The 11,340-nt window shown below is 35.6% G+C and overlaps 1 protein-coding gene across 1 annotated transcript in view; it reads left to right on the top strand.

Moving 5' to 3' along the window:
* The window catches only part of UCHL3 (ubiquitin C-terminal hydrolase L3), a 43,422-nt gene extending 32,477 nt beyond the window's left edge, over window positions 1-10,945 (top strand). Inside the window, exons 6-8 of the mRNA XM_059995635.2 lie at window positions 5,233-5,308; window positions 9,924-9,982; window positions 10,719-10,945. Coding sequence (XP_059851618.1) covers window positions 5,233-5,308; window positions 9,924-9,982; window positions 10,719-10,802 — 219 coding nt within the window. The 3' untranslated portion in view covers window positions 10,803-10,945. The remainder of the gene's footprint in view (window positions 1-5,232; window positions 5,309-9,923; window positions 9,983-10,718) is intronic.
* The last annotated feature ends 395 nt before the right edge of the window (window positions 10,946-11,340 follow it).

An 11,340-nucleotide genomic window follows, 5' to 3' on the forward strand; every position in this document is an offset into this window, starting at 1 on the left:
CCATGAGTTTGCGCTATACAAATGAGGGTAGTTTAGATGTGCACTTAACAGAAGCTATGGAATATAACCTGATACTTTGGTTATGTATTTCCACTTCACGTACCTTTAACTAATATTCATTTACGATCCTTTTCTAAATTATGATTGATTAAAAATACTAGACCATATAAATCCAAGTATGACCATACGGTGCTTTTAAGAATAACTGATCTCCCAGTAACGTGGTCTCAGTAAAATGTTCTCTTTTTTAATTATGTAGTCCTCTCCGCCATCCTCATCACAGCCTCATTCTAGCCACTGCAGAGCGAAGGCCTCATCATGGTGTCACCATGCATCCCTGCCCTGGGCCAAACGTAACCATGTAGGCCCTGCAAAGGCTACCAGTCCATCTCTCCGTCTTCGTCGCTGGCGACCCTTCTTACGCCTACCATCTTTGGGTCTCCATTCTGTTGTAAGTGTAGTCAATCTTCCATCTCTTCTTCCAGTGACAGGGGCAGTCCATTTTTTCCCTTAAACTTCTTCAGTCTTCAAAGCGCTTTTCTCTTGGTTCATCAACCATTAGCTTTTTCTCCCCCAGTAAGACTGCAAGCATACCTCTATGTTTTGCAGTCCAGCTTGACTCTCACCAGTGCCTTGGTGAACATCCATCTTTCCACTCCATATAACACCAACAGGTGCCTGCCTTTTGATGAGTGCTGATCGACATTCATGATAATGTTTAAGTTCCTGTCAGTTGTTAAAGTGAATATGTATTCTCTTACCCTTCATCTTTCCAATTTCATTTAGTTGACTCAGGTCAACAAATGCTGTGTATTGTCTGAGTTCTTTGCCATCTCTTACTTTATTTTTTTTCCATGTTTCTGAACATGACTTTAGTCTCTTGTCATGCTTTGGGGTTATTTTACTCACTCTATCCTTAATCTAAGCTTCCATGGTGTAGGGTGTTTCATCTAAGCTATTTTATTCCCTGAGGTGGCTCAGGTACTTGGTTTAATCTTGATCCAATCTTCCCTGCCTATTCAGTTTCTAAAGATCTTTTCTCATGTAGGAGGTGACGATTTTTCTCCTTGTGAATTGATATAGACTTCCCACAAATTTTATAATTTCTCCTTTTTAAGTTGATAATACTAGCAAACTGTTAAAAAGTACATTTGTTCTTGTAATTGTGCTAATTACCTAATTACCTTAAATGTTGAGGTTGATGATGGAATTCTAATAATTCTCATAATTGAAATAAGATGCAGGATGGCAACTATAGTTCTTGTCTTTCTGATGTTTTAGAAAGTTAATGGTAATGACTATAGCTTGACAGAGCCTACCTAGAAATGCGACATCCGAAAGATTTGGTGTATGCCATACATTTATAAGAAACTTGACACTTCAGTAAATCATCGTGACTTTTGAAGCCAGAGGAAGTCTGATTACACATACTTTCATGCTTAAAAAAATTAAAAGTTGGTGTCAGACATTCTTTCCTTCCCCTTATTTACTCTTCTAGAGCTATTCTCAAACTATGAGGTGGAGTCTTGGCACTTTTCCTTAAACATCTGCTTCCACCAAATATCAGTATAGTCATCAAAATAGCCTTTCGTCCACAAACTGGCATCAACAGACTGGTGTCTCTCTATTTCATTATCCTCATTGGGTCACAACATGCGTTTGTCGTATTTATCCATCTGATATTTATTGCTTCCCTACTGTGCCATACGCTGGCACAGTAGGAGACACAAGTGAATTAGATGATCAGAGTAAAACCGTAATTTTCTAAATTCTGACTTGGACACAGTTGATTCCACATAGGAATAAATTCCTTTGTACTTAAAAAATATTCTAAATATAAATGAACATGTCATAAAAATTGGCATTCTCAGTTTTATGTTTTTATGTAATATTGATCTTTTCCCCATGTTAATTCCATTGCTTTATAGCTTCATAAGTGTTTTCATAGCCTAGTGGTTAAGAACATGGATTCTAGAATGACATTGCCTGGATTTGAAACCAGATTCTATCACTTACTAGCTTTGTGACCCAGAGCATGTTACTTAACACTTCTGTGCCTCAGTTTTCTTGAGAGTACAATGGGTATAACTATATTACCTACCTCATATGGTTTATATAACAATTAATTGGTCAATTCTTATAAAGCACTTAGAACAGTGCCTGGTATATATTTAGCGCCACAATTATAAATTAAATTTAAACTGTTTTTTATAATTTGAAATTTTTATTTAGCATTTAGTTAATTTCTATCTAATTGATTTGTCACATCATTTTTTTAATCCTTCAAGGTAATAAGTATGTTCTAAATTAAGAAACTTTGTAAAAAATAAGATATAAAAATGTAGGTAAAAATTATCTAATCTGTAGCTTCTGGTTTTTGCCTTTTGTTAGTTATTGGTCACTTTTTGAAACAGAAGACATACTGGAATTTGCTTTTTTTTTTTTTTTTTTTTTTTTTTTTGAGGTACGCGGGCCTCTCACTGTTGTGGCCTCTCCTGTTGCGGAGCACAGGCTCCCAACGCGCAGGCCCTGCGGCCATGGCTCACGAGCCCAGCCACTCCGCAGCATGTGGGATCTTCCTGGACTGGGGCACGAACCCGTGTCCCCTGCACCGGCAGGCGGACTCTCAACCACTGCACCACCAGGGAAGCCCTGGAATTTGCTTTTTATGTATTGTTCTTGTTTTCAGTGGAATAATGTTTAAGCAATTGCATAATTATAGATTTCAGACTCTGACTAATTGAAGTTGACCAAAGGAAAAGGCTTGTAATAGGTGCTGAGGTCTTGTGGAAGGTTTAGAAATTTTGAGCATTTATCTTTTATAATAGTTTGAAGGATTTTCGTGCCCTCTTTGGCGTTTTGTATTTTTAGTATGCACTTTTGGTTAAAAGGTACAATGACTCACAATTTTGAGTCACTAGATTTAGTGACTTCTTACATTTGTAATAATGTAGTCTTAGTATTGTAATAACACATAATGTTTATATGACACTTAACAGTTTACAAAGTAGTTTCATGCATTTCGTTTAAACCTCAAAACCGATAAGAAACCCAGTGCTCACAGGGGTTGGGTACATATTCAGGTCTCTGGTTCTGGTTGTATTACTTTTATCTCTAGCACGGTTGTATTTACTGACAAAATGTAAAAACCAGATTAGAGGTATTATTCTTAAGAAGAGATGGTGTTAAAATAAGTAATAATTTTAAAGACATAGGAGCTCAAAAGATTTTAAATATACTTTATATCCTATTGGAGAATTATCTTAAAATAAGTAAATCAAGCCCCTTTCCTAGTTGGATAAGGAATTTTTTGTAGTGTTCTTGTTATAGAATTGAATTTATAGTTTGTTGAATTGCCTAGATTTAACCTTGAAAAATTGGGTTCTCTCTGGTCATTGGTGAAATGGGGGTATTGGATTGAGTGATCACTAAAATCTTTGATTCTCTGACCAGTAAAATAAGGGAACTCATTATCACTGTCTTTAAGTGTTTGAAGAAATATCATGTTCAAGCGGGATTAGACTTTTTTAAGATGATGGAAAATATTGGGAAACATTTTTTGCCTCAGTATGAGGGATAATTCTAACAAAACTGTCAAAATGGAATGGACTGCCTGAAAACCTAGCGGCAGTTCCCTGTTGTTTGCGGGGATACCACAAGATGGGGCTACAATAGAGAGCAGTCTAGCATTGGAGCAACAGTAAAACTACGTAACTGTGATTCCTACCAACTGTGAAATTCTTTAGTTCTAAGTTGAATTTAGGAAGAGCTAGTTTGCCACAGCAATTTATGTTGCGTTGTTGCCATTCGTAATTCGAGGGCAATAATCCCTGAAGAATAAGATGAGGTTAGATGAGTCACTATCTGTAAATGCTTTAGAGGCATCCAGTAAATCCAAGATAGGAACGTTTGTTCTGTTCCTTTCAATTTCTGCATCTGAAAACTTCGTATTACTTAAAACTTAAAATTATATAATTACTTGAGGGTGAAAAAATAGAAATTTTAGAGTTGATACTGTTGTGTTACTTACTGGATATTAAATAATATGAGATATAACTTGATTATGCCTCTTTAAAACTTTTGCCTCTAAAATCTGTACTTACATTTAACAGTGATTATATTTCATTTCAAACCATTTAGATTTGGTATATAGCTAACACATATTAGTGTTATCTGTGTAGTTACTATATATTGTAAACAGTGCCAGTTTATCATGTATTGACTTGCATAAGTTATTTGAATGTCTAAGAAATGTAGCACAAGTTGCTCATGCAAATTGAATTTGGCAAGCTAAAAAAACCTAGGTATAGTTTTAATATCAAATAGTTCACTGAGAAAACGAGAGAAAAATTGTAGGCTAAGTTAAATTTTACTTTAACTTGTTCAAGTTACTTTAACTTGTTCCCTTTTTCTCCTTTAATCTTTTGGGCTATTTTCCTGCTTCTCTTCGTTTTTTTTTTTTTTTTTTTTTTTTTTTTTTGCGGTACACGGGCTTCTCACTGCTGTGGCCTCTCCCGCTGCGGAGCACAGGCTCCGGACACGCAGGCTCAGCGGCCATGGCTCATGGGCCTAGCATGTGAGATCTTCCCGGACCAGGGCACGAACCCGTGTCCCCTGCATCGGCAGGCGGACTCTCAACCACTGCGCCACCAGGGAAGCCCTTCTCTTCGTTTTTAAACCTTTGAATCTAGGATGAATAAAAATACTTATTTTATTCTAAGTCTATATTGCATTTTTCAAAAAAATTAGATTAAGGTTACATCATTAAGGGAAGAACTCACTTTCTTGATGTCCTAAAATTTAACTTGCAAAGAGTTTTTTAAACTCTGTTTATGCTATTATTAAACTTCTAAAAACTTTATTATTTCAAATTTCAGAAATTAGACAAATTAGTTCATGCATTCATTTCATTCAGCAAGTATACACTGTATACCTACTATGTATCAGGTGTTGTGCTAGGTGCTGGGCTTCCAGAGTGAACAAAACTTTAGGTTAAAGTCAATTGAGATTAAGAAAGGTGTACCTTGAGTCAGTGTTCTCCTTGTTGGTGGGCAAGCACATTTATTATAAATGTAGGCGTGTTCACTCTGTCCACTATATCAAAGATTAAGCCTTGAATTATATTGGATAAATATTTTTTCATGTCATTTGATATTATTTGTATGTGTTTACATGTAGTTGATTGATTTGACTACTAATATATATAATATGTATTTTCCCCTCCTATTCCAGGCACCAAATATAGATGAAAAAGTAGATCTTCATTTTATTGCATTAGTTCATGTAGATGGGCATCTCTATGAATTAGGTAAGAACTATTTTAATTTATCCTGGGGAAAGAAATAGTAAATGGGGAAATCTGTATTTCTGATAAACATGACTGTTGATATTTATTGTGTTTACCTAAATTAATTGATTACCATATAACATTGAGTTGGCATAATGGAAGTTTTCCATTTAAAAATTTTTACTACAAAAAATAAATATGTTTTTGATGTTCAAGTAACTTATAATTCAAGAATTCCTGCATACCACCTTTGCATTTTAGCAAAGCAGGAAAATGCTTTGCTAAATCATTTAGGAGACTCCTGTAAATCACTTCAGCAGTCTTTACTAAATTTTTGAGTTGGTTATCGTCAACATCTTGGATGAACGATCTTGATCCTGAAACTAGTTTTAAAACATAGCGTATTATTCATAATGACTAGTTTTTGTATTCAATAATGAGTATTACTAGTTTTCAGGCTTTTGTACTATCCTTTTTTATCACATCTGATTTTTAAAAAGACTTTACAGGAGTCTATGTTTTCTGGCAACAGTTCCCTAAGGCATGTGTCAAAGTAGCCATGATTAATTACTTGGTATTTTGGCCTATTCCTGCACTTACCTTTTAAAAGTTTAACTATAGGTGGACTACTTTAGTTTGTATTTGGAGGAGAGGATATTTTCATTGATAATTAAAGGATAATTAGAGGATAATTTTAGAGGATAATAACTCGAGGATAGTTTAAATTGATTCATTCAGGCAGAAGAAACTTTTATGATTCTTTCAAAATTGGTAGATAGTACTTATGAGTCCTTTTTGTCTTTCTCTCTGAGACCTTCTTTGATTAAAAAAGGCCGAATAAAGAAACAAAAAAGTGAAATCCTTTTCAATTTCTAGATACCGTGATTTTTAGTTCTCTTTCTTCTCATTTGCTGTAAATATTAACTTTTCACTTTCATTTTCCTTAACTTAAAGACTGAAGAGTTCCAAAAGGACTCTGATTGTGACTGTAAATGTGGTCCATAAAATTCAGATGGATTTTATATTTGGAATATGGCAACAGAATCATACACTTCATTAAAAAGAAGTGGCTCTATTAAAGGGGACAAGAAAAGGAATGTACATCCCTGTGGGTCATCTGCAATAGTAGAGTGATTTGAGTAGGAATCAGATAGTTGTCATCGGAGTATGTAACAGACCTGCAGAGCGATTTGGAGCATATGCTTTGCTAATTCAGTCTCTAGAATCTACATAAAGATAGAATGTAATAGGGATTGGGGATTTCAAATGTCCGATTGCTGGAAGCTAGTTTCTGCTCTGAATTCTGAATAATAAAGAGTAACTAGTAGAAGTGGAAGTAAAGAGTGTGCTGAGACTTACAGACACATTCTGTTGACTTCAAGAAAGTAGATTTAGGAGAGGCCAGAGGAGTGATAAATATCCATAACCAGAGACTATAAAAGTAATGGTGACCTTCAGAATGGGCGACTTCATAATAGAGCAAACAATAACGTCTAAAAGATATTCAGAAGAAAAGCACCTCTGATCATCTCACGGGAAGGAATGAGTTGTCTAAAAACCTCAGTTTGACTGATTAGCTAGCTTTCTGAGCTCAGAGACTAAAAGGGCAGTAGAAGGAAAGATGTGTATCCGGGATAGGCTACATATACAGAATGGTTCTTTTTTGTAGCATGCCAAGATCAGCACCAAAGTATTTTAAAATTGGTTTGAACTAAGAACATCAGAAAAGAAAGGCAGAACTACTGAGGTCTTGTTTGGTTCAAGTATTCTTTAGCAGGAAGAATGATCGATGTTGCTGATAGAGAATCAGAGCCCTTTGAGGATTACATTCTCTAAATGAGTTTAAAGAATTTCAGAGTTCTACAGAATAGCTGGAATCTTTGAGATGTTAGAGAGGACAGGGATGAATGCAAGACAAATGAAGATGGGCAGCTGCTGACTCATTGCAAGGGGAATTGGTGGTAGCCCTGACGCAAATTCCTAATAAAGTTAAAAGGAATGTTGAGCAAGAGGAGTATTGAGTTAGTGCATAGAAAACAGTGGGTAAGAGAGCAGCATATGGTTTTTAAGAAAAAAGTCATTTCTGGGCTTCCCTGATGGCACAGTGGTTGAGAGTCCGCCTGCCGATGCAGGGGACACGGGTTCGTGCTCCGGTCCGGGAAGATCCCACATGGCGCGGAGCGGCTGGACCCGTGAGCCATGGCTGCTGAGCCTGCGCGCCGGAGCCTGTGCTCTGCAGCGGGAGAGGCCACAACAGTGAGAGGCCCGCGTACCGCAAAAAAAAAAAAAAAAAGTCATTTCTACATATCCTTATTTTAAAAAACAAGGCTATATAATTATAGACGTGGTGCAAGGTAATTTCTACAGGAAAATTGTATAACAAAGGGTAGTGGTAGTCTTCAATGTATTCATTCTATACCTAATTGTAAGGTTAGCTGATGAAAGGGACTGAGTTATTCATCTTTCTATTATCACCTCTTGTCCTTAGGGCTTCATGTAGTTCTTGGCATATGTCCTTTTTATGTGTCCCTGTCATTCTTTTGAGCACTTTCTAACTTTCTAGTAGAAAAACATTTCCTGGTTCATCCTTTGTTTTTCGTGCCCCAGCCCTGTGTTCAGCCACTTCTCCAAGGAGCCCTGGTTCCTTTCATTGGAAAATGATGATTAGAACCAAGACCTGGGTGCTAAGTGTGTTAATTGCTATTAAGATATCATTACTTCTAGGCTTTCTCAGAGGACAGAGCTAGGAAATATTTGTCTGTATTATATACATAGACACATGTATGTGAATATGGATATACATACACACACAATTATATCTGTTTCTCTATATATTAAAAAGCATTTATTTACATCCACATTTATAATTCTAACCTAATAATATACAGTTTATTCTAGTGTTATCCATATTTGTGACTTCCTTTTCTGAACATGGGAAATCTAGCTCTCATTATCCTTCATTTCTTTTCTGATTTACTCATTCCCCTGGTATATAAACAAGCTCTTGACCACCCCAGCCCAAAGCTCTGTTCCAGACACACTGCTTCCCGCCCCCAGCTGGCCCACTGATCCTGGCCTGGTCCCAGACAAAGAGCAACAGCTCGCCAAAGTGTGTAGCTACCTTCTTCCTGGCATTGTGCAAACTCCACCTGCCTCAGCCTCCTTGAACTCTGCTCTTTCCCCTCGGTCTCCTAAGTGAGGCTGCTGTAGGCTGCTTGGGTTTTCCTTTCCGGCACTGGCAGATAAGTGGACATTACTGTTAGGCTTACTAACAGTTCTGGGCTACCTGTTTCCCAATCTATAAAACAATGGTTTCAGATATCTTGTCCAGGTCTTTAGTTGTTTCCAGTGGAAGGCCTAGTCCAGTACATTATTTCATTCTGGCTAGAGGTGGAAGTTACCTAATGTTATTCCTTGGCTTCCCACAATGAAGATAATCTAGCTTTCCTTTGTCACCCTCTTTACCTACCTATCCCTCCCAATCACAAAAATACATGGTTTACTTTTTCCTGTTCTTCCAGTGTTGTTATAGTTGTTTATATTCTTATGACTACAGAAATACTATTCTCAGATGAGCCATAGTCAATGTACTTTTCTTTTTAACTTTTTTATTTCTTCAGATTTCATAATTGTCCTGTTTTGCTTTTTGGTTTGGTTAATTTTCACTCATATTTTCTTTACAAGTAGTATCTTTTAGTCCAGGTCTATCACTATGTATACATATTGATTCAAAACTTTTTATTATGTTTAGAAGCCATGAAATTACAGAGGGAGTTGTGTTTTATGGCTTGAACTTGATGTGCCACTTATGAAACATCTGAAATTATAGGCTTGTATAGAGAGTATCAGTTAACTTTGGGTTAGCAGGAGTTTATATAATTCTGGACTTTTTCGTTTTTCATAGTATTGAAAAAGTACTAGTTTATTCAAGGTGATACTGATTACTTTTGGTGGTCAGTAAAATAATCCTAGGTGATTTAGATTGTTGCTCTGTACTCCTACCTTGGTACACAATTAGTAGTAGTAATATATAAACCTTGTAGTGGCTTCCTTTCATTGGTATAAACATGTCAGTCTTACTTAGGAGCCTTCATCAGAAGGCTTTAAAGTGAAGAAAGAAATTTTTTATATTTCTGATGGTCATAACTTTTGAAAAGCTGACATTAATTTTGCATATTCTTTTTAGGAAATTAAAGCCAATAGTATATATTTCTAATAATGTCTGTTTGTGAAGATAATATAGGCTTTCAAACATGGAAACAAGGTTCTAAATAACTATTGGTGTTAAAAATATTCGTAGGTAGCATACTTAAAGTGTTTGTTTTAGGATATATTATTTTATCTTTTAACTTTTGCCTCACTGTGGGAAGAGGAAAATGGATGTTGAAAGTACATTATCCTGTCATTCTTAATTAAGGAGGACTAAAGAGATAGGATAACTAAATAGAATATGTGATTCTTGATTAGATCCCACATAAAACAAAACAACATGGATAAAGGATATTTCTGGGTGAATTGGAAAAATTTGTACATGAAATACATGTTGTTAATTGTTTATAGTATTAAAAAGAAAGAAAGAAAGTGCATTATCCTATACAAACAACTAACCATTCACCTGTTCATGTATTTTCCACAGATGGACGGAAACCATTTCCAATTAACCATGGGGAAACTAGTGATGAAACTTTATTAGAGGTAACAATAAAACTTGTTGGCCCACCTTCAGTGTCATTAATGTTCTTGTTATCTTTAAAACATCTCTAAAGATAACTGGTATAGGACTTCCCTGGCAGTCCAGTGGTTATGACTCCACACTTACACTGCAGGGGGCACAGGTTTGATCCCTGGTCAGGGAATTAAGATCCCGCATGCCACGTGGCATGGCAAAAATAAATAAAAGATAACTGGTATAACATTTTTCTGTATTTCTCCTTATCCTGGCTCTCTTGAGAAAATCCAAAAAGAAAAATTTGAACTAGCGTTAAAAATCTACAGCAAATAAAGAAGTTTGCAGAGCTCTTTGTGCGAACAAGTATCAAATTTGAAAAAGACAAGAATAGTATTGAAAGAGATGCACATCATATCCCATATTTCATTAAATCCAAGATACCATCATTTATATCTTGATCTTAGAGATTTTTAAATTTACAAACAAATTTTATGGCTTAGAATCAATAAAATATGTAATTTTCATGTTAAAAGTTTCTTAAAAGCATTTTAAGAAAGAACACTTAGCAGATCTTATACTTTTGTACTAATCAAATTAAACCACCAGCCATTCACTCTTCTAGTGTCCTTTAAGTTATTTTTTATTTGAGAAAAGAAGTCTGCAGTATAAAATTAGTATGGATTAGGAAAACGTGAAACATTTATCAGTTTTAAGTAAAACACGTTTTTAAATTGAAAGATTATGTATCTTTTTTCCCTATAGGATGCCATAGAAGTTTGCAAGAAGTTTATGGAACGTGACCCTGATGAACTGAGATTCAATGCCATTGCTCTTTCTGCAGCTTAACTTGTCCAGAATGGAAACACCAAATACTGTATTATTTGCAACAAAATTAAATTTCTTCTGCCATACACTAACTCAAAAATTTTGATATTTTCACTAACTTGACTGATTAAACTTTATGTGAACTAAGCTTTGGCTTAATCTGTGTTTTATATTATTTTTGCCTCAAATTAAAGCTGCAGTCCTTCCGTTTCTTTCTTATGAAGGATTTACCTTATTGGATGGCTAGCTGTATCTTTCTTACTCTCTTTGAATTTCATGGGAGATTCTGTATTGGGACACAGGCACAATTTCCATCTGCATAGTATGAACATATATCATATATTTATTTAGCAAACATTTGGTTAGCATCTACTTTTAATGAGCTGAACACTGTTCTAGGCGCTGGAGTTACAGCAGTGAACACTGTGGGCAAGTTTCTTAGTCACAGAGCTTATGTTCTTGTGAGAATAGACAGATGATAAGCACATTAATAAGATACATACCAATAATGACTGCTATGCAGAAATTAAAGTCGGATTTGTGTTAGAGAGTGACTGAG

Source organism: Delphinus delphis, chromosome 18 (assembly GCF_949987515.2).
Source record: "Delphinus delphis chromosome 18, mDelDel1.2, whole genome shotgun sequence".
Lineage (NCBI taxonomy): Eukaryota > Metazoa > Chordata > Mammalia > Artiodactyla > Delphinidae > Delphinus > Delphinus delphis.